General features: G+C 74.3%; 3 protein-coding genes across 5 annotated transcripts; 2 read left to right on the forward strand and 1 right to left on the reverse strand.

The window, feature by feature from the left end:
* The first annotated feature begins 1,644 nt into the window (after nt 1-1,644).
* On the forward strand, nt 1,645-15,371 carry LMNB2 (lamin B2). 3 transcript variants are annotated; one of them, XM_070067722.1, is made up of 12 exons: nt 1,647-1,945; nt 8,672-8,808; nt 9,692-9,848; nt 9,921-10,046; nt 10,868-11,038; nt 11,921-12,046; nt 12,120-12,340; nt 12,592-12,853; nt 12,971-13,078; nt 13,164-13,283; nt 14,320-14,436; nt 14,683-15,371. In XM_070067722.1, the coding sequence occupies exons 1-12, from the start codon at nt 1,673-1,675 to the stop codon at nt 14,722-14,724; spliced, it is 1,860 nt and encodes a 619-aa protein (XP_069923823.1). In that variant the 5' UTR covers nt 1,647-1,672; the 3' UTR covers nt 14,725-15,371. The 3 variants fall into 3 exon arrangements, with proteins under 3 accessions (XP_069923824.1, XP_069923823.1, XP_069923825.1); XM_070067723.1 differs by lacking the exon at nt 13,164-13,283 and having other exon boundaries at nt 1,645-1,945; XM_070067724.1 differs by lacking the exons at nt 1,647-1,945; nt 8,672-8,808; nt 9,692-9,848; nt 9,921-10,046 and adding an exon at nt 10,127-10,505.
* Nucleotides 15,372-15,530: 159 nt separating this feature from the next.
* On the forward strand, nt 15,531-16,651 carry TIMM13 (translocase of inner mitochondrial membrane 13). The gene is made up of 3 exons (XM_070067725.1): nt 15,531-15,792; nt 15,880-15,948; nt 16,437-16,651. Exons 1-3 carry the CDS (start codon nt 15,673-15,675, stop codon nt 16,533-16,535), a joined length of 288 nt encoding a protein of 95 aa, XP_069923826.1. The 5' UTR covers nt 15,531-15,672; the 3' UTR covers nt 16,536-16,651.
* A 117-nt stretch (nt 16,652-16,768) lies between these two features.
* TMPRSS9 (transmembrane serine protease 9) lies at nt 16,769-26,110 on the reverse strand (the record flags this gene model as incomplete). The annotated part of the gene is given in 16 exon segments (XM_070067721.1): nt 16,769-16,964; nt 17,041-17,177; nt 17,265-17,542; nt 17,754-17,928; nt 18,791-19,124; nt 19,298-19,434; nt 19,959-20,230; nt 20,313-20,484; nt 20,881-21,145; nt 21,223-21,359; nt 21,707-21,981; nt 23,502-23,673; nt 24,373-24,486; nt 24,877-24,918; nt 25,614-25,789; nt 26,043-26,110. Coding segments are annotated over 16 exon segments (2,916 nt in total), but the record flags the coding sequence as incomplete, so codon positions are not given.
* Nucleotides 26,111-27,480: the final 1,370 nt, after the last annotated feature.

Consider the following 27,480-nt stretch of genomic DNA (forward strand, 5'->3'; position numbering starts at 1 on the left):
AGCACCTGGGCCATCCTCCACTGCACTCCCTGGCCACAGCAGAGAGCTGGCCTGGAAGAGGGGCAGCCGGGACAGAATCCGGAGCCCCAACCGGGACTAGAACCCGGTGTGCCGGCGCCGCAAGGTGGAGGATTAGCCTAGTGAGCCGCGGCGCCGGCCTATTTGAAATGATTTATGTGAAAGACAGCCAGAGCCAGGCACCTCTCACCTGCTGGTCTCTCCCCCACAGCCCGCACAGCCCAGGCAGAGGCAGAGCCGGGAGCTCCGCCCGGGGGGGGGGGGACGCAGGGCCATCCCTGCCGCCCCCAGGTGCGCCCGCGGGTGACTCGGGTGGGGGGCGGGACACCTGTATCTGCAGGGGTGCGGGAAACAGTAACCCTAAGGCTTCCTTAGACACAAGGTAGCTTTGGGAAGGCCAGGTGGCCACAGAGGGCCCGCGGTGACGAGAGAGGACACAGCCGGCACCAGGGGGAGACCCACCCGCACCCTGCAAGGCTGGCCGGGCAGTCGGACCCTCAGCCAGCGGCTTGGGGCGCCTGGGGGTCTGGGGCACCTGGTGGGCCTGGGGCGCCGGTGGGGGGGCTGTCTGCACGGCTTCCCCGGGGTGGGGCTGGGGGGGGTGCAGTGCCCAGGGTACTGGCTTCTAACTGGGGGCGATTTTGCCGCCAGCTATGGTTGTCACGTCTGGGGGTGCTCCTGCTTCGGGGTGGGTGGGGCCAGGGACGCCCAGGTTGGCCCCGCCCCCCCCACGCTGGTGGCGCCCGGTCGTGTCGCTCTGCCCGGTTGAATGCCATTTTCAGGAGCCCATTGCTGGGGGCTCAGCCGTGGACCAGGGCAAACCAGAGAGGGGGTCAGGTTTCCCCAAAACCGGAGCCTCCGGCGCCGTCCCCTGGCAGACACGTCTGGCGCCTTGGTGACAATGACTGACACACACCCCCCTTTTCTTCCAGGATTCACTCAGAGACAGAAATCTTCCAGCCACCGGTTCACTCCCTTAATGACCACAAAGGCCAGGGCACCTTCTGCCTCCCAGAACGTTAAAAAAAATAATTTAAAAATTAGGGCTGGAATTGTGTCACAGCTGGTGAAGCCGCCTCCTGCAGTGCCGGCACCGGTTCGAGTCCCGGCTGCTCCACTTCCAGTCCGGCTCCCTGCTATGTCCTGGGGAAGCAGTGGACGATGGCCCAAGTGCTTGGGCCCCTGCACCTGCGTGGGAGACCCGGATGGAGCTCCTGGCTCCTGGCCGTTGCAGCCATCTGGGGAGTGCACCAGCAGGTAGAAGGTTGATATCTCTCCGTAACTCTGACTTCCAAATAAATAAATACTTAAAAAGAATTAAAAATTAAATGACCCTCGCAGCACCCCTGCGAGGTGTTCCGTGAAGTGGACACACAGGGCCGCTGCCGCCCCAGGGCCCCCCCACGGCCCAGCCCTGCTGCTCGGAGCTCAGCTGTTGCAGCTCCCGCGGGCGGTGCCCGCCTCTCTGCGTCCAGCCCGTTTCGCTTGGCATGAAGTCCCGCACGTCCACCCCAGGAGCCAGCGCCCAGCCCGGGCGCGGGTCCAGGGCCGGCTGCAGACTACAAGTCCCGACACGCCCCGCGGTCGGACCACAACTCCCGGCGCTCCCCGCGGCGGGCGGGCGGCGGCGCCATCTTGCGCGGCGGCGGATTGAATGAGCGCGCCGAGCCCGGGCCGCCGCCGCCGCCGCCGCCGGGAGCCGCGCAGGCCGCCAGCCGCCGCCATGGCCACGCCGCTGCCCGGCCGCGCGGGCGGGCCCGCCACGCCGCTGTCGCCCACGCGCCTGTCGCGGCTGCAGGAGAAGGAGGAGCTGCGGGAGCTGAACGACCGCCTGGCGCACTACATCGACCGCGTCCGCGCGCTCGAGCTGGAGAACGACCGGCTGCTGCTCAAGATCTCCGAGAAGGAGGAGGTGACCACGCGCGAGGTACGCGGGCCGCGCGGGGCGGGGCGGGGGCCCGGAGGCCCGGGCGCGCGGGGCGAGGCGGGGGGCCCGGAGGCCCGGGCGCGCGGGGCGAGGCGGGGGCCCGGAGGCCCGAGTAGGTCTCGGGGGACCCCGGGTGGGGCGCCGTCTTCTGGGGGTCCCGGGGGTGGGGTGCAGGCTGGGATGGCCCCGCCCCCCGGGTGTCCGCGACGCAGGTGCAGACCCGGGCCCGCCCCGTCGGACGAAGTGGGTCTCGGGGGACCCCGGGTCGGGCGCCGTCCTCTGGGGGTCCCGGGGGTGGGGTGCAGGCTGGGCTGGCCCCGCCCCCCGGGCGGCCCCGACGCAGGTGCAGACCCGGGCCCGCCCCTCGGCCCGAGTAGGTCTCGGGGGACCCCGGGTCGGGCGCCGTCTTCTGGGGGTCCCGGGGGTGGGGTGCAGGCTGGGCTAGCCCCACCCCCCGGGTGTCGGGGGGGGCTCTCAGTGACCCCATCCAGGGTGCAGACCCGGGCCCGCCCCGTCGGCCGGAGTAGGTCTCGGGGGACCCCGGGTGGGGCGCCGTCTCCTGGGGGTCCCGGGGGTGGGGTGCATACTGGGCTGGCCCCGCCCCCCGGGAGTCCCCGACGCAGGTGCAGACCCGGGCCCGCCCCATTGGCTGGAGTAGGTCTCGGGGGACCCCGGGTGGGGCGCCGTCCTCTGGGGGTCCCGGGGGTGGGGTGCAGGCTGGGCTGGCCCCGCCCCCCGGGTGTCGGGGGGGGCTCTCAGTGACCCCATCCAGGGTGCAGACCCGGGCCTGCCCCGTTGGCTGGAGTAGGTCTCGGGGGACCCCGGGTCGGGCACCGTCTTCTGGGGGTCCCGGGGGTGGGGTGCAGGCTGGGATGGCCCCGCCCCCCGGGCGGCCCCGACGCAGGTGCAGACCCGGGCCCGCCCCATTGGCTGGAGTAGGTCTCGGGGGACCCTGGGTGGGGCGCCGTCCTCTGGGGGTCCCGGGGGTGGGGTGCAGGCTGGGATGGCCCCGCCCCCCGGGCGGCCCCGACGCAGGTGCAGACCCGGGCCCGCCCCATTGGCTGGAGTAGGTCTCGGGGGACCCCGGGTGGGGCGCCGTCTTCTGGGGGTCCCGGGGGTGGGGTGCAGGCTGGGCTGGCCCCGCCCCCCCGGGCGTCCGGGGGCTCTCGGTGACCCCGATCCAGGGTGCAGACCCGGGCCCGCCCCGTCTGCTGGGGGTGAGGTGTTCCTCCAGCGAGGGCCGTTCTCTGGGTCGGGGGCTGTCCGCTGGGGGTCCCCGGTTTGCAGAACTGCAGGGGGAGGTGTAGACTGAGCAGGCGCTGCCCCCCTTGTAGACGTGAGGGTGTGTGGACCCCACGAGCCCCCTCTCGGGCCCCTGAGCAGGGGGTGGGCACCAGAGCGGCCTCTGGAGAACTGGGGGGCTCGGGGTGCCCCCCAGGAATGTGGGGGTCTTGGCCCCCACTTGCAGAGGGCCTGGGGGCTCCTTGCGGGAGGGGGAGGCTGGGCAGGACCCCTCCCAGAAAGCCCGGACCTGGGCCCCCTTGAGTGAGAGCTGCAGGGGCACAGGAACCGGGACTCCCTGAGGGGTGCAGACTGGGGTGTCCAGCCCATCAAGGAGTTGGGAAACTTGGGGGCCCCCTTGCCAAAGGGGCGCAAGCCAGTGTAGACCCCCTGGAGGTGGGGGCGAGTCGGGGGTTCGCGTAGGTGCGGGGGCTCAGGCTCTCCGAGGGGTCCGGGGGGTCACGTGTGGTCAGGGGATATCGGGGCGCGGTGAGTCCTGGGTGCTGGGGCAGGGCTGGGCGGCCCCGCCCCCAGGGCTGCAGGGAAGACTTGGCAGTAGGGGGGCTCTGGGGGGCCCAGGCACCCACTTCTGCCTCCCGGGGAATGAGGGTGGGGTCTGAGCTGGGGGAGCCCTGGCCAGCCCACCGCTTCTCCCCCTCCCCCACACCCAGCCTGAGGGGGGAGGGGGCTCAGACACCTGCACTCCCGGGGCTGCGGGCCCCAGGGCAGAGCCGCTCCCCGGGGACCAACCTCGCGCCCCGGCCTCTGAGATGGGCGCAGGGTGGGCGCCCGAGCCCTGCAGGCCTCACCAGGGGCGCCGTGCGGGCCAGGCGAGGGCGCGTGGGCAGCGTGGTTGGCGCGGGGCCCTGCGGTGTGTCCGCCTCTCGGAGCGGAGCTCCCGCCAGCTGTGCAGCAGGGCAGGGCCGTCCCGGGGCCACCTGCCTCGGCCACTCGTGCCGGCAGGCGGGGGCACGGGGTGTGAGCAGGCGACACTGGTCCTCCCGCCAGAGGGCTGGACAGCTGCTCCCCGCTGGGCCCCGGCCAGGCTGGACGGCCGCCTGCAGCGGGCACAGGGAGGGGGGGCCAGACAACAGGTGACGAGCAGGTGACGAGCGCCCCCCCCCCCCCGTGAGCCCCCAGTGCGGGAGGGGCAGTCACAGGGCTGTGGAGGGGGAGGGGCCGGGTCCAGGGGCGTGGGGAGGGCCTGGGGGGGGTGGCGCTGTGCACACCCGAGCCCCCCTAGTCACACAGCGGGCCAGTGCCGTGGTCCCTCCGCTGTGGGGAGGCCACTTCTGGCCAGGTGGGCGTGGCTGGAGGGCGTCCCTGGGTGCTGGGTGCTGGGTGCTGGGTGGGGCAGGGGGAGGAGACCTGACGCCGTGTCCCGCAAGCCCTGCTGGGTTACACCTGCTGTAGCCCGTGACCCCTGCGGCTGTGGGACCCCCAGGGAAGGGCCGGCTCCCGTTAGCGTCTCCCCGTCCCGACAGGCGCCCCACGTGTGCAGGGGTGCCGCAGGCGGGCGTAGCACGATGCCCTGGGAGGCAGAGCCACAGCGCCTGCCAAGTGTGGGGCAGCGGGGCCGCGCACCTGTCCCCGCCCAGCCCCCGCACCTGTCCCCACGGAGCCCCTGCCCCTGTCCCCAGGGAGCCCCTGCCCCTGTCCCCACGGAGCCCATGAACCTGTCCCCACGGAGCCCCCGCACCTGTCCCCGCCGAGAGCCTGCTGGGGAGGCGCAGGGCCCGGACCCTCCCCACCCCGCCCCCGGCTCCGCAGCTGTCGATCTCCGTATCTGTCAGCGTCCACACCTGTCAGCCCACACAAGGGGCAGCAGTGTCCTCGGTAGAGTGCCGTCTCTCTCCCTGTCAGCCACTGCGGCCTGAAGAAGCCCCGGGGGCGGGGGCGGGGGCGGGGGCGGGGAGGGAGCGGGCGGCCCCTGGTCTGTCCCTCTGTGCCCTGGGCCCCGCGGGTGCCTGTGGCGTCCTTGTCCCCGCCGCGCTGTGCCGCTGCTTCTGCCTCGCGGGCCTGGGCTGAGGGTGGGCTGGCTTCACAGCCGGGGACGAGACCCCTCAGAGGGGAGGGCGCGGGTCCCTGCAGGCCGCTGGGCGGGGTCGCCGTGGGCTGTGCCGGACGCCTTCCGGCCCGCCTGCCGGGGTCTTGTCCGTGAGGGAGGGTCGGGGCCGACCCCCGCCCCCTCTGTCCTTGCACTGTCTTCTCGTGGCCCACACACACGACTCCTGCCCCCGGGATGGGGGCTGCAGCCATCACCACCAGCTCCAGAGCTTGTCACCCAAAAGAAGGCCCGTGCCCCCTGTCCCCTGTCTCTGTCCCCTGTCCCCTGTCCCTGTCCCCTGTCCCCTGCCCCCTGGAGTCCCTGTCCCTGTCCCCCGGAGTCCCTGTCCCCCGGAGTCCCTGTCCCCTGTCCCCCTGTCCCCTGTCTCTGTCCCCTGTCCCCCGGAGTCCCTGTCCCCGAAGTCCCTGTCCCCTGGAGTCCCTGTCCCCTGTCCCCTTTCCCCTGGAGTCCCTGTCCCTTTCCCCCGGAGTCCCTGTCCCCCGGAGTCCCTGTCCCCTGTCCCCCTGTCCCCTGTCTCTGTCCCCTGTCCCCCGGAGTCCCTGTCCCCTGTCCCCCGGAGTCCCTGTCCCCGAAGTCCCTGTCCCCTGGAGTCCCTGTCCCCTGTCCCCGAAGTCCCTGTCCCCTGGAGTCCCTGTCCCCTGGAGTCCCTGTCCCCTGTCCCCCGGAGTCCCTGTCCCCCGGAGTCCCTGTCCCCCGGAGTCCCTGTCCCCTGGAGTCCCTGTCCCTGCCCCTGGAGTCCCCCATCCTGGCCGTGTCCCCCGTGGAGCTGGGGGCCTCTGTGTCTCTCCCGGGCCTGACGTCCTCAGGCCCCCCACACGCAGTGAGTGTCAGCCCACCCTGTTCCTGGCTGCGTACTGCTCCAGTGTGGGCGGACGCTGGCTGGGGTCTTGGCGCCGCAGGCCGCCGCCATGCACATGGTGGGCGGGAGTCCGGGCAGGTGGCTCCGAGCGTCCCTGTGTGTCTCTGCGGAGGGTCTGGCGGCTGTGACGTGGCCGCCGCGGTTTGGGCCCACGTATCTCAGACGCTGAGCCTCACACAGCCCGGGGCACGCGAAGGGGCGCTCGGCCGGCAGCTCCGAGTCGTGGTGCCTGCTGACCGTGTGGCCCGGAGGGACCCGGGACGCTGCGTGGACATCCGGGGGCCCCCAGAGGCCCTCGTTAGGGGCAGGCCAGGAGGCCGTGGCTGTGAGGCTGGCTGGGCCTTGACCGTGCCGTCCTAGCAGGCGCTCGGCGAGCTCTCCTTCTCGTGCCCCCTCCCCCTGCCTGCCTTGGAGACCCCAGCCTGCCCGCCCCTCGCCGGCTGTGCCCGCCCCTCGCCGCCTGTGCCCGCCCCTCGCCGCCTGTGCCCGCCCCTCGCTGCCTGTGCCCGCCCCTCGCTGCCTGTGCCCGCCCCTCGCCGCCTGTGCCCGCCCCTCGCTGGCTGTGCCCGCCCCTCGCCGCCTGTGCCCGCCCCTCGCTGCCTGTGCCCGCCCCTCGCCGGCTGTGCCCGCCCCTCGCCGGCTGTGCCCGCCCCTCGCTGCCTGTGCCCGCCCCTCGCTGCCTGTGCCCGCCCCTCCTGGCTGTACCCGCCCCTCGCCGCCTGTGCCCGCCCCTCGCCGCCTGTGCCCGCCCCTCGCTGCCTGTGCCCGCCCCTCGCCGGCTGTGCCCGCCCCTCGCCGGCTGTGCCCGCCCCTCGCCGGCTGTGCCCGCCCCTCGCCGGCTGTGCCCGCCCCTCGCTGCCTGTGCCCGCCCCTCGCTGCCTGTGCCCGCCCCTCCTGGCTGTACCCGCCCCTCGCCGCCTGTGCCCGCCCCTCGCCGCCTGTGCCCGCCCCTCGCTGCCTGTGCCCGCCCCTCGCCGGCTGTGCCCGCCCCTCGCCGGCTGTGCCCGCCCCTCACCGGCTGTGCCCGCCCCTCGCCGCCTGTGCCCGCCCCTCGCCGGCTGTGCCCGCCCCTCGCCGGCTGTGCCCGCCCCTCACCGCCTGTGCCCGCCCCTCGCCGCCTGTGCCCGCCCCTCGCCGCCTGTGCCCGCCCCTCGCTGCCTGTGCCCGCGCTCCCGTCAGGACACGAGGGCCGGAGCTTCTCTCAGCTCTGGTCCTGCTGCGGGGGGCGCCCAGATGGGCTCTGCCCATGTGTGTGCACACGTGTGCACTTGTGTGTGCAGTGTGCATGCGTGTGCGCATGTGTGTGCAGTGTGTATTGTGTGCATACATGTGTGTACATGCGGGGCGCCTGTGTCAGTGTGTGCAGTCTGCACGCATTGTGTGCACGTGTGTAGTGTGTGCATTATGTGTGCAGTATCTGCATTGTGTGTGCATAGGCAGGCTGGGGGGGCCTGGGCTGCAGCCTGCAGGAGGAGCCTTTTCCGTCCAGGCTTTGGGGAGTGCCCAGGGGGTCCCCACAGCCCAGGGGGTCCCCACAGCCCAGGAGGGTCCCCACAGCCCAGGGGGGTCCCCACAGCCCAGGGGGTCCCCACAGGCCCAGGAGGGTCCCCATAGCCCAGGGGGGTCCCCACTGCCCGGGGGGGTTCCCACAGCCCAAGGGGGTCCCCACAGCCCAGGGGGTCCCTACAGCCCAGGGGGTCCCCACAGACCTAGGGGGGTCCCCACAGCCCAGGGAGTCCCCACAGCCCCGGGGGGTCCCCATAGCCCCGGGGGGTCCCCACAGCCCAGGGGGTCCCCACAGACCTAGGGGGGTCTCCACAGCCCAGGGGGTCCCCACAGTCCAGGGGGGTCCCCACAGCCCAGGGGGTCCCCACAGGCCCAGGGGGTTCCCCACAGCCCAGGAGGGTCCCCACAGCCCAGGGGGTCCCCACAGGCCTAGGGGGGGTCCCCACAGCCCAGGAGCGGGCCGGGTAAGCACCCTGGGAGTGGGAGGACGGCCCCTGGGGACACGGGTGGTTGTCACAGTGGGGGTGGGTGGAGGGCGGGGACGGATCTGGCCCCCGTGTCCGTGCCTGCCGGGTTTGGTTTCGGAGCCTGGGGGTGAAGGGCGCGCGTGGTGATGGCACACTGTGCCGTCGCGGCAGGGGCCGCCCGGGGAGCTGGCCACGGCCTGGCGGGTGGCTCCGGGCAGACCCAGGGTGCTGGCCGGCATGTAGGGCTTTGGGGAGCAGCTTCTGGGGCGACTGGATTCGCCCCGCACCTGCCCTTCCCGCCTCCTTGCAGGGCCGCTGTGGCCTGTCGCGCGGTGCGGGGGCTCGCGGACCCTACTGTCGGCTCGTGCGTGTCGGCCCGGGGAGGGGAATGGCCCCCGCGCCGGCCGCGGCCCCACCTCGCTCTGCGCGTGCGCTTCGGCCGGGTGAGGGGCGCGGCCCTCCCTGGCCCCCACCTCGCTCTGTGCGCGCGCGCGTGCGTGCGTGCCCCGCGCCGGCCGCGGCCCCACCTCGCCGTGTCTTCCCAGGTGAGCGGCATCAAGGCGCTGTATGAGGCGGAGCTGGCCGACGCCCGCCGCGTCCTGGACGAGACGGCCCGAGAGCGCGCCCGGCTGCAGATCGAGGCCGGGAAGCTGCAAGCCGAGCTGGAGGAGGCGGGCAAGAGGTGGGCGGGGCCTGTGGGGGGCGGGGCCCGGGGACGGACGCGCGAGGTCCCGCACGGAGACCTGCGGGGTCTGGGCTGCCCCGCTCGGGCCGCGCCCCGTCCCCGGCGTCCTGTGTGCCACGAGCTGTCCCACCCCTGCGCTCAGCCGCAGCCTTGTCCCCGGGCGACAGCTGCGTCGTGGACTCAGCCCTGGGCCTGGGCCTCGCTGGCCGCCCACCTGCGGACGCTCGCCCGGGCCTCAAACCGGCGGCCCGTCCTGTTCAGAGCAGGGAAGGCCGGCGTCTCCCAGCCCCGCCTGCTGCTGCCCAGAGCCACACCCCTCCATCCAGGCAGCTCGGCCGTGGAGGGGCCTGTGGGTGCCACTGCCCCTGCTGGCCTTCCTGACGGAGCGTGCCCCGGCCAGCTGGGCCCACCCTTGGCCTTCGGGTGAGAGGGTCAGGCCCACAGCACCCTGTGTTTGGGCTCTTGGCGCCGTGGCTCGGGGACTCCGGTGGCCCCGGCCTCCCAGCCAATGTACCCTCTTTTTTTTTTTTTTTTTTAGGATTTATTTATTAGAAGGGCAGAGTTATCCAGAGAGAGAGAGGGAGGGAGGGAGGGAGGGAGGGAGAGGTCTTCCATCCGCTGGGTCACTCCCTAGATGGCCACAACGTCTGGAGCTGTGCTGATCCAAAGTCAGGAGCCAGGCGCTCCATCCGGGTCTCCCACGCGGGTGCAGGGCCCAGCACCTGGGCCATCGTCCACTGCTCTCCCAGGCCACAGCAGGGAGCTGGACCGGAAGTGGAGCAGCCGGGACTCGAACCGGCGCCCGCGTGGGATGCGGGCCCTGCGGGTGGGGCCTCCCCCGCTGCGCAGCGCCGGCCCTAACGCGCCCTGTGGATTCCAGTGCCAAGAAGCGGGAGGGCGAGCTCAGCGCGGCCCAGGCGCGCGTGAAGGACCTGGAGGCGCTTGTCCACCGCAGCGAGGCCGAGCTGGCCGCCGCCCTCAGCGACAAGGGCGGCCTGGAGAGCGCCGCGGCCGAGCTGCGGGCCCAGCTGGCCAAGGTAGGCCCCGGGCGGCCCGCAGGCGCGGGCGGGGCGGTGCGGGGCGGCCCCTGAGCCGGCCGTGTCCCGCAGGCCGAGGACGGCCACGCCGTGGCCAAGCAGCAGCTGGAGAAGGAGACGCTGATGCGCGTGGACCTGGAGAACCGCTGCCAGAGCCTGCAGGAGGAGCTGGACTTCCGCAAGAGCGTGTTCGAGGAGGTGCGTGCGCGGGCGGTGGGGGCATCGGCGCGGGAGGCCCCGCCCACCGGGCAGGCCCCGCCCTTGTGCTGTGTTCCAGGAGGTGCGGTGGGGGCGGGCGCGGCCATGGGCTCCGGAGGCCCCGCCCACCGGGCCCGCCCCTTGTGCCATCACAGTGGAACCTGGGCGCCGCGCACTGCCCCGCTCACCGCCCGCGGAGCCGCTGGCCGCCCAGCCATGCAGCTGAGGGGCGGGGCCCAGGCCGGGCCTCGTCCAGGCCCCAGGCCGGCAGGAGCCGCGGAGGAGGCCCCGGGGGCAGCCGCGAGGGGCCTGGAGCCCCGGAGGGAGTCTCCGCGGGGAGCCGGGAGGAGCAGACCCGCAGGGGCGCGCAGGGCGGGCCCCCAGGAGCCGTCCCCGAGGGGCGCCTGCAGGTGCCCTTGTGGGGAGCCGCCGCGGGGCGCCGCGAGGGGCGCCGGGAAGGTGGGTGTGCGTGCGGCTCACTGGAGACCTCCCTGTTGGCGGGCCGATCGGCTGGTTAGCTGGTTCATTGACCCGGTGATGGCCGGTTGCGTAACTGGAGAGCAGCCCCGTCCGCGGGTGGCTCCCCAAGGCCCAGGGCAGGCAGAGGCCGGGAGCTCCTCAGGGCCTCCCAGGGGTGGCAGAGACCCGAGTCTGGGCGGCACTGAGCCCCCGGTGTGCGCTGGCCGGAGCTGCACTGGGGTGCGGGCGCCGGGGCCACGGGCTTTGCGTCCGGCACCTGAGCCGTCTGGGCTGCTGCGCGCCGGGGGCCGGGCGTCGGCCCTTCCTCCGCGGCCTCCCTGGACCCGCCGCTCCGTCCGCAGGAGGTGCGGGAGACGCGGCGGCGGCACGAGCGCCAGCTGGTGGAGGTGGACAGCAGCCGGCAGCAGGAGTACGACTTCAAGATGGCGCAGGCGCTGGAGGAGCTGCGCAGCCAGCACGACGAGCAGGTGCGGCTGTACCGGCAGGAGCTGGAGCAGACCTACCAGGCCAAGGTGCGCGGGGCGGGGCGGGGCGGGGCGGGGGCGGGGCCTGGGCGGCAGGAGCAGGCCTACCAGGCCGAGGGGGCGGGGCGGGGACGGGGCCTGGGCGGCTGGAGCTGGAGCAGGCCTACCAGGCCAAGGTGTGCGGGGGCGGGGCGGGGGCGGGGCCTGGGCGGCAGGAGCTGGAGCGGGCCTACCAGGCCAAGGTGCGCGGGGGCGGGGCGGGGCCTGGGTGGCGGGGGCGGGGCCTGGGCGGCAGGAGCTGGAGCAGGCCTACCAGGCCAAGGTGCGCGGGGGGGGGGGGGCGGGGCGGGGGGGGCGGGGCCTGGGCGGCTGGAGCTGGAGCAGGCCTACCAGGCCGAGGTGCGCAGGGGCGGGGCGGGGGCGGGGCCTGGGCGGCTGGAGCAGGCCTACCAGGCCAAGGTGCGTGGGGGTGGGGCGGGGCGGGGGCGGGGCCTGGGCGGCAGGAGCTGGAGCAGGCCTACCAGGCCGAGGTGTGTGGGTGGGGCGGGGGCGGGGCCTGGGCGGGGTGGCAGGAGCTGGAGCAGGCCTACCAGGCCGAGGTGTGTGGGTGGGGCGGGGGCGGGGCCTGGGCGGGGTGGCAGGAGCTGGAGCAGGCCTACCAGGCCGAGGTGTGTGGGTGGGGCGGGGCGGGGCCTGGGCGGCAGGAGCTGGAGCAGGCCTACCAGGCTGAGGTGTGCGGGCTCGGGGCGGGGCCTGGGTGGGGCATGTGAGGGGCAGGGCCTGGGCGGCTGGAGCAGACCTACCAGGCGAAGGTCCTCGGGGGCGGTGCTCGGGGCGGCTGTAATGGCAGGAGCTGGAGCCGACCTCCCAGGCCAAGGTGCGGCGGGGCCGGAGTGGTGCCCGCGCCCCAAACGCACCCCTGCCCCGCAGCTGGACAGCGCCAGGCTGAGCTCCGACCAGAAGGACAAGGCGGCCAGCGCGGCGCGCGAGGAGCTGCAGGAGGCGCGCATGCGGGTGGAGTCGCTCAGCTACCAGCTCTCCGGGCTGCAGAAGCAGGTGAGCGCGCGGCCCGTCCTGGGGGGCTTCCCGGGGCCCGGGTCCGCGCTCACCCGCCCCCGCCCCCGCGCAGGCCAGCGCGGCCGAGGACCGCATCCGGGAGCTGGAGGAGAGCGCGGCGGGCGAGCGGGACAAGTTCCGCAAGATGCTGGACGCCAAGGAACAGGAGATGGCGGCCATGCGCGAGCTGGTGCAGCAGCAGCTGGCCGAGTTCCAGGAGCTGCTGGACGTGAAGCTGGCGCTGGACATGGAGATCAGCGCCTACCGCAAGCTGCTGGAGGGCGAGGAGGAGAGGTGGGCGGGGCGGAGAGGGGCGGGGAAGAGGTGGGCGGGGCTAGGAGAGGGGCGGGGCCTTGTTGGCGGGGCAGGAAAGGTGGGCGGGGGCAGGAGGAGGTGGGCGGGGCTAGGGGAGGGGCGGGGCCTTGTGGGTGGGGCGGGAGGAGAGGTGGGGCGGGGTTAGGGTGGGGGTGGGAGGAGAGGGATCACGCAGGAGAGGTGGGCGTGGGGAGGGGCCGGGGCGCCTGCCAACACCTGCCCCCCCCCAGGCTGAAGCTGACCCCCAGCCCGTCCTCGCGCGTCACGATCTCGCGCGCGTCCGCGAGCAGCCCCGGCAGCAGCGTGTCCACGGCCGGGCGCACGGGCCGCGGGAAGCGGCGGCGGCTGGAGGCGGAGGAGCTGGTGAGCAGCGGGCCGGGCGGCGGCGGCGGCTTCCGCCTGGCCCAGCAGGCCTCGGCCGCGGGCGCCGTGGGCATCGAGGACGTGGACCTGGAGGGCAGGTTCGTGCAGCTGAAGAACAGCTCGGACAAGGTGAGCGGGCGCGGGCTCCCGCACACCCCGCGCCTCCCGCCCCTCCCCGCTCATACCCCGAACCCGCCGCGCCCCGCGCCCCGCCCACTCCTCCCCGCTCACGCCCGCGCCCCCCAGGACCAGCCCCTGGGGAACTGGCGCATCAAGCGGCAGGTGCTGGAGGGCCCCGAGATCGCCTACAAGTTCACGCCCAAGTACGTGCTGCGCGCGGGCCAGACGGTCACGGTGAGTGCGGGCTGGCGGGCGGGCGGGCGGGGGCCCACGGCCCGGCTGCGAGGCGCGTGGTGCGACGCGTGCTTGGTGCCCGCAGGTGTGGGCCGCCGGGGCGGGCGTGGCGCACAGCCCCCCGTCCACGCTGGTGTGGAAGAGCCAGAGCAGCTGGGGCGCGGGCGAGAGCGTGCGCACGGTGCTGCTGAACGCGGACGGAGAGGTGCGTGCGGGCCTGCGGCGGGCGGGGGGCGCGGGGGGCGCGGGCTGAGCGTGCGCACGGTGCTGCTGAACGCGGACGGAGAGGTGCGTGCGGCCGGCGGGGGCGGGGGGCGGGGGGCGGGGCGGGGGGCGCGGGCTGAGCGTGCGCACGGGGCTGCTGAACGCGGACGGAGAGGTGCGTGCGGCCGGCGGGGGCGGGGGGCGCGGGGGGCGCGGGCTGAGCGTGCGCACGGTGCTGCTGAACGCGGACGGAGAGGTGCGTGCGTGCGGGCCGGCGGCGGGGGGCGGGGGGCGCGGGGGCGCGGGGGGCGTGGGCTGAGCGTGCGCACGGTGCTGCTGAACGCGGACGGAGAGGTGCGTGCGTGCGGGCCGGCGGCGGGGGGCGCGGGGGGCGCGGGCTGAGCGTGCGCACGGGGCTGCTGAACGCGGACGGAGAGGTGCGTGCGGCCGGCGGGGGCGGGGGGCGCGGGGGGCGCGGGCTGAGCGTGCGCACGGTGCTGCTGAACGCGGACGGAGAGGTGCGTGCGTGCGGGCCGGCGGCGGGGGGCGGGGGGCGCGGGGGCGCGGGGGGCGTGGGCTGAGCGTGCGCACGGTGCTGCTGAACGCGGACGGAGAGGTGCGTGCGTGCGGGCCGGCGGCGGGGGGCGCGGGGGGCGCGGGCTGAGCGTGCGCACGGTGCTGCTGAACGCGGACGGAGAGGTGCGTGCGTGCGGGCAGCGGCGGGGGGCGGGGGGCGCGGGGGGCGCGGGCTGAGCGTGCGCACGGGGCTGCTGAACGCGGACGGAGAGGTGCGTGCGGGCCGGCGGCGGGGGGCGGGGGGCGGGGGGCGCGGGGGGCGTGGGCTGAGCGTGCGCACGGGGCTGCTGAACGCGGACGGAGAGGTGCGTGCGTGCGGGCGAGCGGCGGGGCAGCTGGGGCTGGGGGCGGCGCGGGGCGGGGGGCGCGGGCTGAGCGTGCGCACGGGGCTGCTGAACGCGGACGGAGAGGTGCCGGCGGCGGGGCGGGGGGCGCGGGCTGAGCGCTGCCCCCGCCTGCAGGAGGTGGCCATGCGCACGGTGAAGCAGTCCGCCGCCGCCGTGCGGGAGAGCGGTGACGGAGACGAGGACGGGGACGAGCAGGCTGAGCTGGGCGAGGAGGACCTGTTCCACCAGCAGGTAGCGGGCGGGGCGTCCCGCGTGGTCCTGGCTGCGGGCGGGGCGGGGCGGGGGTGTCCCGCGTGGTCCGGGGCTGTAGGCGGGGTGGGGGGCGTCCCGCGTGGTCCTGGGCTGCGGGCAGGGTGGGGGCGGGGTGGGGGCGTCCCCGCGTGGTCCCGGGCTGCGGGCGGGGCTGCGGGCGGGGCCTTCCCCGGAGGGAGCGCCCCGAAGGCCGGGCCTGGGGCCTGACGCGCGCCCTCCCCGCAGGGAGACCCCCGCACCACGTCGAGAGGCTGCCGCGTGATGTGAGCGCCGCCCCGCCCGCGGCCCCCGAGGACTGTAGTTTTCTATCATTGGCTTTCCCCACACCGATACCATTTCCCGAGAATTCTTACAACTGCGGGCGCGGGCGGGGCGGGGCGGGGCGGGGCGGTCCCGGGAGGCGCCAGCAGGGCCCCGCCTCGGCCGGGACCCCCGCCCGCACCCCTGCCCGCGAGCGCGGCGGGCGCCCAGGGACGCTGGCGCTGCGGGGGTCGCGGCCGGGAGCTCCCGCACGGCCCCGTCGGTGCGTGGCTCCTGTCCGTCAGCCGCGGCCCGGCCGCAGGAGCCTCCCACGCACAGACGCTATTTTTTTAATGGATATTTATTTTTTTACATGGGTCAGCCCCACCCCTCGGGCCGACCGCCCAGACCCCCGCCCGGGCCCCGCCCCCGCGCTGCCCCACGCGCCCCCGGGGCACGCACGCCTCGCGCGCAGGGAAGTTGTCTTCACCCCACGCCTTCCCGCGGCGGGGCGGGAACCCCGTGGCCCTGTGCGCGTGGGCTCGGGGGGTCGCGGCCCTGGGGGGGGTCCCGGTCACGCGCCCGGATGCATGCGGCCCCTCCCGTGGTTTGTAACGCATTTTACGACTGGAACCTTTTGTACAACAACACTCCAATAAACGTTTTGATTCTAACCGCGGCCGCTCGCTCCTTCTGTCGCCGGCCCTGGCCACCTCCCCTCGCCCTGGGCGTCCAGGCCGCTGTCGCCTGGGCCGGGCTTTGCCGCGTCACGTGACCTGGCTCCGCCCCAGGCGCGCGCGGGAGTGCGCAGGCGCGACGGGATTCGGCGGAAGCGTGGCGCCTCGCGCATGCGCGGGCATTGTGGGAGTTGTAGTCCGCCGGCCGGCTCCGCTTCCCGTGGTGCCCCGCGCGGCGCGACTTCCGGCGCGGAGACGGGTCGGTGCGCGCGGCCACAGTCCGGCTGACTGCGGAGCCATGGAGGGCAGCTTCGGCTCGGACTTCGGGGGCTCGGGCGGCGGGAAGCTGGACCCGGGCCTCATCATGGAGCAGGTGAAGGTGCAGATCGCCGTGGCCAACGCGCAGGAGCTGCTGCAGGTGCGGGCCGGGGGCGGCGCGGCGGAGGCGGAGGCGGAGGCGCCCGGGCTCGGGCGGCGCGGCTGAGGCCTGCGCGTGTCTCCGCAGAGAATGACGGACAAGTGCTTCCGGAAGTGCATCGGGAAGCCGGGGGGCTCCTTGGACAACTCGGAGCAGGTGAGTCCCGCGGGGGCGCGGGGAGGCTGTGTGCAGGGGCGCGGGGTCCCGGCGCCGGAGGGGAGCTGTGTGCGGGGCGGCGGGGGCGCGGGGTGTCCGTGTGCAGGGGCGCGGGGCGGCGGCGGGGGCGCGGGGTGTCCGTGTGCGGGGGCGCGGGGTCCCGACGCCGGCGGGGAGGTGTGTGCGGGGCGGCGGGGGCGCGGGGTGTCCGTGTGCAGGGGCGCGGGGCGGCGGGGGCGCGGGACGCCGGCGGGGAGGGGGCGCGGGGTCCCGGCGCCGGAGGGGAGGTGTGTGCGGGGCGGCGGGGGCGCGGGGCGGCGGAGGGGGCGCGGGGTGTCCGTGTGCAGGGACGCGGGACGCCGGCGGGGAGGGGGCGCGGAGTCCCGGCGCCGGCGGGGAGGCCTGTGCGGGGGCGCGGGGTCCCGGCGCCGGCGGGGAGGGCCGGGGCGCGCGCGTGTCCCCGGCTGAGCCGCGTGTCCCCGCCGCAGAAGTGCATCGCCATGTGCATGGACCGCTACATGGACGCCTGGAACACCGTGTCGCGCGCCTACACCTCGCGGCTGCAGCGGGAGCGCGCCAACCTGTGACCGAGCCGGACGCCGCAGGCCGGGCGTCGGGGCCGGGTCTGGACCTTGGTGGGGAGGGGGCGCTCGGGCCCCGCTCCGCTGTGACCCCGCGAGGGCGAATAAACGGCTGAGCCAGCGCGGGGACCCGCATTTCTCTCTGGGCGCGGGCGGGGGAGTGCGGTGCCCGCTGCGAGGCTGCCCCCCCGCCCCCCCCCCGGCCCCGCGCGGGACAAGGAGGCGCTGAGCCGTCGGGCTGCGGGCGGGAGCTGTTTATTGGCACAGGCAGGGTCACTCCTGGATGTTTTGCGCGATCCAGGCTCTCACCGCCGCCACCCGGGTGTAGACGCCGGGGAAGTGGGGCCGGCCGCAGCCGTACCCCCAGCTGGTGACCCCCGTTAGCACCCAGCGGCCGGAGGGCTCCCTGCAGGCCAGAGGACCCCCGGCGTCGCCCTGAGGGAGAGGAGGAGGAGGAGGGGGCTCAGCGGAGGCCGCGGGGAGGGCCCGGGACCCCCGGCCGCCCGCTCACCGAGCAGCTGTCGACGCCGCCCTGCGGGAAGCCGGCGCACAGCATACGGCTGCTGATCTGCACCGGGTAGAAGCGGCGGCAGGTCTGCTCGCTGAGCACGCGCACGGCCGCCTGCTGCAGGTGCCGCGCCATGGCGCCTGCGGGGAGACGCCTGCGGTGGGCCGGCCCCGCGCCAGGCCGCGCCGCGCCGCCCGGGCCCCACCGGCGCGCCGCCCCGCGCCTACCTCCCTCGCGCACCGAGCCCCAGCCGGTGATGACGCAGCGCGCGCCCCCGGGCGGCCGCGGCGCGGGCGCGGGCGCGGGCTCGGGCAGGCAGATGGGCCGCACCAGGCGGCTGCGGCGGACCGGCCCGGCCAGCTCCAGCAGCGCCGCGTCGTAGTCCAGCGTGTAGACGTTGTAGAAGGGGTGCTTGTAGATGCGCGCCACGCGCTCCAGCTGCCCCTCGGCGCCGCCCAGCCGCGGCGTGCCCAGGACGGCCACCCACTGCCGGGGGTCGGCGTAGCTGCGGGCGCGGGCACGGGCGTGGGTCTCGGCGGCGCGCCCGGGAGCGGTGGGGTCGGCCCCTACCGCTGGAGCGAGCTGACCCACCCAGGAGCACCCGGTCGCCGGGATCCCAGCTCTGACCCCGCCCCTTTCCGGTGGCCTTTGGGCGGGGGCGGGGAGGGTCCCGGTGCCCCCACGGGCTCGTCCGCTGTTGGGGCGGGCGGACTCACGTGTCGAAGCAGTGCGCGGCGGACAGCAGCCACCTGTCGGCCACCAGCACGGCCCCGCAGCGGTGCTCCCGGCGCCGGAGCAGCAGGCTCGCCTGCCACGGCCACTCGCCGCGCCCCGCCGCGCTGCCGCCCACGATCCGGGTCAGCGTGGCCGCCGCCGGGGCCAGGCCGCAGTCTGCGGGGGAGCCGGGCCGCGCGTGGGTGGGTGGGGCGGGCGACCCCGGGCCGGGCCCCTCCCCCGCATGGCACCGCGCAGGAGCCCCGGGGATGTAGAATGGAGATGCCCCCTCCCCGCGGGCCTGCTGGTCGGGCCCAGCAGCCTTGCACTCGGCTCAGCCCCCCCATGGGAGGGGGTTATGAAGGAGGGGCCGGAACTCCCCCACCTGGCCTCAGTAAGAGGCACGCCCCCCTCACGCGGGGTCAGACGGGGAAGCGAGACCATGAGGCCTCCGGGCCCCGCCCGGCCAGCAGCCCCCCTGCCCCTGCCCCGGGGCCTGGCTCCCTTGGGGTCCTCTCCTGCCGAAGCAGTGGTCCTGGGGGCTCACGGGGCCTGAGGGCCCACCTGACCCACGGCCCCCAGGCTCTGAGGCGCCCTGGTGAAAGGAGGCCTTCATGGAGCAGGACGGGGGCCACGGCCATCGGACCCGGACCCGGACCCCTGTCCACGGCCATCGGCCCCGGGCCCCGGACCCCTGTCCACGGGCAGGCCCGGCCAGGCAGGGGAGCCCAGGTGCCTGCCGCGGTACCCGGCGTGTCCCCCAGCGGGCAGCGCCCTCCCCGACACAGAACCCGGGAGTGGGGGCGGGGGGCACTGGCCCAGGGCCTTGTGTGGAGCCCCCTCCCCTACACAGAGCCCCAGGAGCTTCTAAGGTGGGCGGGGGGCAGGGCTGGCCGCCAGGGTCCCAGCAGTGGCCCCAACTTCACAGAGTCCAGGTACGGTCAGGGCGCTAGGGAGGGTCCGGGCCCAGCGCCTCCGGGACCCAGGGCCCGAGGGAGTGACGGCCGCGGCCGCCCCGCGCCTCCGCGTCCCACCGCACCTGGCAGCTGGGAGTGCGTGGCGGTCCCCGGCGTGGCGGGCTGCGGCGTTGGTGCCCTGGCCGCGGTGGTGGTGGTGGTGGGTGTGGGCGTGGCGGCCGCGGGGCTGGGAGGGCCAGCCGTGGTCCCCGGGGGAGGGCCGGTGGTGCTGGGCTGCCTGGTGGCCCCGGAGGGGGCGGAGGACATGGCCTCCAGGATCCAGCCCTTGAGCCTGGTGATGCGCGCGTACACGCCCGGCTTCCGCGCCTGCGCGCAGCCCACGCCCCAGCTCACGATGCCGGCCAGGTAGAACACGCCGGCCGCCTCCTCACAGGCCAGGGGGCCCCCCGAGTCGCCCTGAAACGCAGGATGCCTGGTCGCGCCCGCGCCCACGTCTCCCCCTGCGTGGTGGCTGCTGGGTGAGAAGCCCCCAGCCCCCGCACCCACCTCCTCGACCCTTGCACCCACACCTCCTGCATGGCTGCTGGGTGTGGGAGCCCCGCCCCCTGGCCGCCCCAGGCCCCGCCCACCTGGCAGGAGTCCACCTTGCCCTCCAGGAAGCCGGCGCACACCATGCGGTCAGTGAGGGAGAAGTTGTAGAGCGCGCTGCAGGTCCTCTGGTCCACGATGCCCACGGACGCCGTCTGCAGCGCGTCGGGCTTGCTGGCTGCGGGGCGGGGCGGGGCGGGGCAGGTGGCGAGCCCGGGGGTGCCTGGGGGCCGAGCTCCGCCCCTCCCATCCTGCGGAGCTTCGCCCCGCCCCCCGACCTCGGCCCCTCCCACCCCGCCGACCTCCGCCCCGCCCACCCCACCGACCTCCGCCCCTCCCATCCTGCCTAGCTCCGCCCCGCCCCCCCCGAGCCCCGCCCCTCCCATCCCGCCGAGCTCCGCCCCCCAACCCCGGCCCATCCCACCTCGCCCCGACCTCCGCTCCGCCCCCCGAGCTCCGCCCCTCCCATCCCGCCTAGCTCCGACCTCGGCCCCTCCCATCCCGCTGAGCTCCGCCCCCCAACCCCGGCCCATCCCACCTCGCCCCGACCTCCGCCCCGCCCGCCCCGCTGAGCTCCGCTCCTCCCATCTCGCCTCGGCCCCACCCATCCCGCCGAGCCCCGCCCCCCCGACCTTGGCCCCCTCCCATCCCGCTGACCTCGGCCCCACCCCGCCGAGCTCCGCCCCCCAGCGCCCAGCTCACCGTTGCCCTCGCGCGTGTTCCCCCAGCCCGAGATGACGCACTTGCGGCCGGCGGGGAACTGCTGGATGGCCAGCGGCAGGCACACGGGCTGGATGTACTTGTTGAAGACCAGCGGCCTGGCCAGCTCCAGCACGGCCAGGTCGAAGTCCAGGAGGCGGGGGTCGTACTGGGGGTGCAGCAGCACGCGGCGCAGCCCCACCTTCACGGGGCTGCCGCCCACGCCCAGCAGGGACGCCGTGCCCAGGTGGGCGCCCACCTGCTCCACCCTGGTGCTGGGAGACAGGCGCCTCAGAGCGGCCCCGCCCGCGGCCCCCGCCCCGCCCCGCCCCCGCAGCAGGGGCGCTGGGGGCTCACTGGTTGAAGCAGTGGGCGGCGGTCAGCAGCCAGCGCTCGCCCACCACGGTGGCCCCGCAGAAGTGGCGCGAGCCCTCCTGGAGGCTGGCCTGCCAGGGCACCTCGCCGGGCGCCGCCCCCAGCCCGCCCACGATCCGCGTCGGCTTCTCCATGGCGGGCCTGGCCCCGCACCCTGCGGGGGGACAGGGGCAGGGGTCGGGACTCCGGGCCTGCTCAGGACAGGTGGACACCGGCCCCGGGGAGGGAAGCGGAATCCCAGACAACCGGGAAAAGCAGCAGAGGGAGGGGCCGGCGCTGCGGCCTAGCGGGCCAGGCCGCCACCCCACGTGGGCGCCGGTTCAAGCCCCAGCCGCTCCACTTCCCATCCGCTCCCTGCTGATGCACCTGGGAGAGCAGCACCTGGGCCCAGCCTGGTTGTGGCCATCTGGGGAGGGAGCCAGCGGGTGGAGGACCTCTCCCCTCCCCCTCCCCCCGCAGACATCCACAATCAATCACCGATCTCTCCCCCGGAGCGCGGGAGAAAGCCGGCACCAGGGCACCGAGCCCGCACAGAGAGGACATGCGGTACCTCGTGGCTTCGGCGTGCTGGCCGAGCCCGGAGGCGCAGGGCCGGGGGCCGGCGTGGGTCCCGCGGTGCCGCCGGGGCTGCTGGGAGCGGGAGCCGCCGTGGGCGTCCCGCCCATCACCTCCAGGATCCAGTGCCGCAGGCTGGTGACGCGCGCGTACACCCCGGGCCGCCGCGCCTCCGCGCAGCCGATGCCCCAGCTCACGATGCCGGCCAGGAAGAACCTGCCCGAGGGCTCCTGGCACACCAGCGGGCCCCCCGAGTCCCCCTGGGGGGCAGAGCCACACCTCAGAGGGGGCGGGGAGGGCCGGGGAGCCGGAGACCCCGAGCCGCCCGGGCACTCGCCTGGCACGAGTCCACTTTTCCGTCCAGGTAGCCGGCGCACAGCATCCGGTCGGTGAGCGAGTGGCCGTAGAGGCCGGCGCACAGGGCCTGGTCCAGCAGCTCCACCGTGGCTTTCTGCAGCACCTCCGGCTTGACCACTGCCTCGGCCGGAGAGGGGAGTGGGGTGAGGGCGCTGGCGGCGCTGCAGCCGCCCGGAGCCGGGAAGCGCAAGGCCTCTCCCAGCCGCCAGCAAGCGGCACCAGGCGGGCAGCACATCAAGCCGGCTCACAGCTCGCCCTCCGCGCCCAGACCTGCCGCCCCTTGGGGCGCCCCTGCTCCCTGCTCATGGGCAGCCTGGCCCCTGTCCACCCGCGTGGGAGCCCCGGATGCAGCTCAGCGCATGGGAGAGTCTCAGGTCCGACACAGGGAGCCGGGACTGACGCGGGTCCCAGCCGACGCCCGCCCGCCCGCCCCGTGCCACCCCCGCCCGAGCGCGGGTGCTCACGGAAGTCCTCCCGCAGGTAGCCCCAGCCGGAGATGAGGCACTTCCTGCCGGGCGGGAAGACGTGGGCGGCGGCCGGCAGGCACACGGGCTGCACGTGGCGGCCGAAGCGCAGGGGCCCCGCGAGCTCCAGCAGCGCCGCGTCGAAGTCGGCCGTGTCGGGGTCGTAGCGCGGGTGCTTGACCACCCGCGCCACGCGGACGCGCAGCGTGCTGGCCTCCGAGCCGCTGAGGCGCGTGGAGCCCGCGTAGGCCACCCACTCGCCGGGCTCCTGGAACCTGCAGGGGGGAGGGCACCGCGGGCGTCAGTCATCGGGAGGAGGCGGGCCGACAGCGAGCAGGAGCGAGCCAGCGGCACCGTGCACCGCCCCGCGGCCGGGAGCCCCACCCAGTGCCCGCAGCCAGCTCCGCCCCCCAGTGCCAGCAGCCGGGAGCCCCACCCCCAGTGCCCGCGGCCGGAAGCTCCGCCCCGCAGTGCCCGCGGCCAGGAGCCCCCCCCCAGTGCCCGTGGCCCGGAGCCCCATCCAGGGTCTCCACCCCCCCAGTGCCCGCGGCCGGGAGCCCCACCCCCAGTGCCCGCGGCCAGGAGCTCCGCCCCCCCAAGTGCCCAACCAGGAGCCCCCCCGGGCCTCCCACGCGGGTTCAGGGCCCCAAGCGCTGGGGCCGTCGTCAGCAGGGAGCCCGATGCGAAGTAGAGCGGCTGGGACCAGAACCAGCGCCCAGCAGGCGATGACCCAGCCCCAGACGTGAGACGCTACCAGGTCAGAGCCGGGGCGGCGGCTCAGCGCTGCTTGGACGCTCGCGACCCCACAGCCGAGCGCCTCGGGTCCAGGCCCGGCTCGGCTTCCGCCCGACTCCCTACCCACACACAGCAGTGCCGGCTCCGGACCTGGCCCCTGAACCCCCGTGGGAGCCCCCAGCTCCAGGCCTCTGGCGGGAACCACCGGGCGGGAGCTGTGTCTGACACTGTCCTCTCAGGTACATTAAATAATTATTTAAAAAGAGTATTTATTTCAAAGGCAGAGTTACAAAGAAGCAGAGAGAGAGGGAGGTCTTCATTGCTGGTTCTCCCCCCAGTCGGCCGCAACGGCCGGAGCTGCGCCTGTCAGGAGCCAGGAGCTCCATCCGGGTCTCCCACGCGGGCGCAGGGGCCTGAGCACTTGGGCCATCGTCCACTGCCTTCCCAGGAGAATCAGCGGGGAGCTGGATCAGAAGTGGAGCAGCCGGGACTCGAACCGGGGTCCCTACGGGATGCCGGCTCTGCAGGTGGTGGCTTTACCCGTTATGCCATAGCACCAGCCCCAAGTAATTTTTAAAGTTAATGAGTTTAAGAAGCCATCTGATCCGATTACTTGTAGTACGTGTGCTGTTGGATCGAGCGTTCTTAATTAAAAGAGAAGGGCCAGCGTCGTGGCTCATCGGGTAGAGCCGCCGCCTGCAGTGCCCGCATCCCACGTGGACGCCGGTTCGAGTCCCGGCTGCTCCACTTCCGGTCCAGCTCCCTGCTGTGGCCTGGGAGGGCAGTGGAGGATGGCCCGAGTGCTGGGGGCCCTGCTCCCGCGGGGGAGACCCGGATGGAGCTCCTGGCTCCCGGCTCCGGGCTCCGGATCGGCTCAGCTCCGGCTCTGGCCGTGTGAACCAGCAGATGGAAGACCTCACTCTCTTTCAAATACAGTAAAATAGATCTTAGAGAGAAGGAAGAGGAGACGAGCTGCGAGGGGCTCCCATTGAGGCGGGGGCGGGGGCACGCACTCGTTGAAGCAGTGGGCGGCAGGGGGGCGGGCGGGGCTCCCACTCACTCGTTGAAGCAGTGCGCGGCCGACAGCAGCCAGCGCGCGCCCAGCACGGCGGCGCCGCAGAAGTGCTCCTTGCCCTCGCGCAGGCTGGCCTGCCAGGGGAACTCCCCGGGCGCCGCCTGCACGCCGCCCACGATCCTGCCCGCCGAGCTCCGCGCGGGCTGCCGGCCGCAGTCTGCAAGGACAAGGTCAGCGGCCGGGACACCCCCGCGCCTCGCACCGCCCGGGTTAGACGCCCAGGGTCACGCACACACCCCCAGCGGGCGGCACAGGAGTCCCGGGCTGACCCCACCCGCGCTGCACCGACCCCCGAGCCCCACGGCTGAGCCCTCGCTGTCTCCTGCGGTCAGCCGCCCGGGGACACTGCCTCCCCCTCTGCCCCACCGGGCCCGGGTTGTCCAAAGCCCTCCAAGCTGGCCCCCACCCCGCAGCGGACCCGGCGGAGCCTACTCTACCTCCCAGACAGCTCCCTGCTGATGCACCTGCACCCGTGGGGGCCCCTGGCTCCCGGCCCAGCCCGGGCTGCTGTGGCCACTAAGGGGAGTGAATCCGAGGGAGGAGGCCCTGCCTCTCCATGGCTCTGCCTTTCAAATCAATATTATAAAGAAATCTAAGAACAGGAAGGCTACATCGTGCGCAGGTGCAGGCAGAGATGGGCGATGCGCCCAGCGCCGCGGTGGGGGCTCCCCCTTGCTTTAGACGGCGCCACGGCAGCCCTCGCGGGTGGGCCCCGACGGGGCGGGGGTCACGGCCCTCCTCCGCCTGCAGACGCCGGGGAGCGCTCCGCGTGTCCGCCCGCTGCCGCGCGCCCCCTCGGCTGTCCTGGCTCCTGCGGGCGCCAGGGCGGAGCCGGGAGGGACCCGGGGGGACTGACCGCAGTGCGCCTCGTCCGACGCGTCCGCGCAGTCCACGCTGTCGTCACACTCCGGGTTCACCTTGGCCACGCACTGGCCGTTCCCGCAGGAGAAGGCGCTCCCGGGGCAGCCGCCTGGAGACAGGAGCCGGGGACCAGGGTCCGCCGTGTCCAGCAGGGGCCAGCACCTCCACCCCCAGGGTCTCTGCCCAAAACGCGCTTCTGCGCAGAGCTTGGGCCCCTGCGCCCATGGGAGACCTGCAGGAAGCTCCTGGCTCCTGGCTTCGGTCCGGCCCAGCCCTGGCCGTGGCGGCCACCTGGGGAGTGACCCAGCGGATGGAAAGCCCCCCTCCCTCTCCCTCTCTCTCTTCCCTTCTCTCTGTAACTCCGCCTGGCTCGGCTCAGGCCCCAGGGACAGGCTGACCAGCGTCCCCCCCCCCCCTTCCAGCCAAGAGGGAGCCCCGGGGGCCCCAGAGGGCAGGACCCGCCCACCCATCCCCCACCCCCTTCGGCTGCGAAACCCACCTGTGTTTGAGTCCCTGCGTGTCCACGGCCCCCGACGGCTTCCTGGAGCGAACAGAGACGCACGTTTGCTGGGTGCAGCCGTCCGCCGCGGGTGGGCGCCGGGAGAGCCAGGCACGGCCGCCCCTCCCCGCGCAGTGACCCACGGGGAGGGGGTGCCTGGACCGGGGACAGACCCTGCAGGCACCAGGCCTCCCGGGGGCGGGCGCCCAAGACGGAGATTTGCCGGCGGACAGCGGGCGATGAAGATGCCCACAGTCCACGCGGGGCGACGGCGGGGAGGGGGGCTGTCACTGGCCCCGCCCCCAGCTCCCTGCGCATGCGCCCCCTGGGAGCGAGCAGGTGCAGGGGCCCCTGCCTCTTACATGGGAGACCCGGATGGAGCTCCTGGCTTCGGATCAGCTCAGCTCCGGCCACTGCGGCCAATTGGGGAATGACCCAGCGGATGGAAGACCCATCTCTCTCTCTCTCTCTCTCTCTCTCTCTCTCTCTCTCTCTCTCTCTCTCTCTTTGTAACTCTACCTTTCAAGTAAATAAATCTTAAAATATAAGTAAAGTAAAGCAGCCGTGACTTGTGCATTTTTCTAGAAGTTTCCGCGTCACTCCCAGACCTGAGTCCGGGCGGGGTGACCAGGATCCGGGGCTCCTGCGCCGCCCACCGCTGCTCCCGAGGCCGCGGGACAGACAGCTCGTGGGAGGGGCGGGCCCTCGCCCCACCCCGGGCCCCGTGCCGTCCTCACCCGTGAGCTCGGCGGCCTCGAGGGTGCCGTAGGGGGCCAGCAGCACGCCGTGTCCCCGCAGCTGCGCCCGCACGCCCTGCTGCAGCAGGTCGGCCTCCAGCGCCAGGCTCAGCGGCCAGAGGGCTCGCAGCAGGAAGTGCAGCTGGAAACGCACCAGGACGCTGGCGTTCCCGTCCCTGCGGAGGGGGGGGGGCGGGAGTCCTTGGGGAGAGGGGCCTGCCTCTCGGCGGGACCTTCCGGAAGGTTCCAGAATCTTCCAGAATGTCCCAAAGCATTCCAGAAGCCTGCCAAGGCCCACTCCCCCCCCACACTCTCACGGGAGGCTGCACTCACCCATAGCTCAGCACCCGCCTCTCCGTGGAGCCTTCCGGAATATTCCAGAATGTTCCAGCTGGACTCTCCCCCCATCCTCAGGGAGGCTGCACTCACCCATAGCTCAGCACCGTGCAGCCCACGCAGCTGCTCTCCAGCTCTGTCTTCCGAAAGCTCTTGACAAACTGCAACAGGGACCCCCGTGAACGCCGAGCCTCCCCCAGCCCCTTCCTGTCCCCCCCCCGTGGGCCCCACTCCGTGGGCTGCAGCCTCCACCCGGCCTGCCCGCCCCGCGGCACGGGAAGCCCCCTGCGCCGCGCCCCGGCCCCGGCCGCCCGCCGCACCAGCGTCTCCAGCGCGGCCGTCAGCGCGCGGTGGTAGTCCGAGGCCTCGTGCCGCAGGCTGCTGGCGAACCGCAGGCCCCGCAGCTCGGCCGTGTGCTCCACGCGGACGCCCTGGGCGGACAGCAGGGCTGCGGGCGAGGCCGGCGCCGTCAGAGCCCCAGCACGGCCCCCCCTGCACCGGCACCCAGGGCCCCCGAGCCCCCGGCTCCCTCCAGTTCCCCCAAGCGCCCTGCTGGGCGGTGGCCGGGTGGCCCCGTGGCCACGGCGCCCGCACCCCACGTCGGACACTTGGGTTCCAGTCCCGGCTCCGGCTGCAGCCTCCCGCCGACGCAGACCCTGGGGGCGGAGGTGACGGCTCCGGTGCCTGGGTCCCTGCCACCCACGTGGGAGCCCCCACGGACTCCCGGCCAGGACAGGCATCTGGGGAGTGAACCACAGGCGGAAGACCTCCCCCCCTCCCTCCCTCTCCCTCCCTCTCTCCCTCCCTCCCTCTCTCCCTCTCCGTCTATCTCCCTCTCCCTCTCTCTCTCCCTCTCTCCCTCCCTCCCTCTCTCCCTCCCTCTCCCCCTCCCCCTCTCCCTCTCCCCTTCTCTCTCCCTCTCTCTCTCTCTCCCCCTCCCTCTCTCCCTCTCTCTCTCTCCCTCCCTCTCTCTCCCTCTCCCTCTCTCTCCCTCCCTCCCTCCCTCCCTCTCTCCCTCCCTCTCCCCCTCCCCCTCTCCCTCTCCCCTTCTCTCTCCCTCTCTCTCTCTCTCCCCCTCCCTCTCCCCCTCTCTCCCTCTCCCCCTCTCTCTCTCTCCCCCTCTCTCTCTCCCTCTCTCTCCCTCTCCCTCTCTCTCCCTCCCTCCCTCCCTCCCTCTCTCCCTCCCTCTCCCCCTCCCCCTCTCCCTCCCTCTCCCCTTCTCTCTCCCTCTCTCTCTCTCTCCCCCTCCCTCTCCCCCTCTCTCCCTCTCCCCCTCTCTCTCTCTCCCCCTCTCTCTCTCCCTCTCCCTCTCTCTCCCTCCCTCCCTCCCTCTCTCCCTCTCTCTCCCTCTCTCCCTCCCTCCCTCTCTCCCTCCCTCTCCCCCTCCCCCCTCTCCCTCTCCCCTTCTCTCTCCCCTCTCTCTCTCTCTCCCCCTCCCTCTCCCCCTCTCTCCCTCTCCCCCTCTCTCTCTCTCCCCCTCTCTCTCTCCCTCTCCCTCTCTCTCCCTCCCTCCCTCCCTCTCTCCCTCTCT

This window comes from Oryctolagus cuniculus, unplaced genomic scaffold, assembly GCF_964237555.1.
Source record: "Oryctolagus cuniculus unplaced genomic scaffold, mOryCun1.1 SCAFFOLD_170, whole genome shotgun sequence".
Classification (NCBI taxonomy): Eukaryota; Metazoa; Chordata; class Mammalia; order Lagomorpha; family Leporidae; genus Oryctolagus; species Oryctolagus cuniculus.

What these genes read in the sequence shown, in the direction of transcription:
- LMNB2 (XM_070067722.1), top strand. Translation starts at nt 1,673, where the DNA reads ATGAGCGCGCCGAGCCCGGGCCGCCGCCGCCGCCGCCGCCGGGAGCCG. An exon ending in CTGGAGGAGGCGGGCAAGAG is followed by an intron (nt 8,809 to 9,691) that starts GTGGGCGGGGCC and finishes TGTGGATTCCAG; the next exon opens with TGCCAAGAAGCGGGAGGGCG. An exon ending in TGAAGAACAGCTCGGACAAG is followed by an intron (nt 12,854 to 12,970) that starts GTGAGCGGGCGC and finishes CGCGCCCCCCAG; the next exon opens with GACCAGCCCCTGGGGAACTG.
- TIMM13 (XM_070067725.1), top strand. Translation starts at nt 15,673, where the DNA reads ATGGAGGGCAGCTTCGGCTCGGACTTCGGGGGCTCGGGCGGCGGGAAG. An exon ending in ACGCGCAGGAGCTGCTGCAG is followed by an intron (nt 15,793 to 15,879) that starts GTGCGGGCCGGG and finishes GTGTCTCCGCAG; the next exon opens with AGAATGACGGACAAGTGCTT. An exon ending in CCTTGGACAACTCGGAGCAG is followed by an intron (nt 15,949 to 16,436) that starts GTGAGTCCCGCG and finishes TCCCCGCCGCAG; the next exon opens with AAGTGCATCGCCATGTGCAT.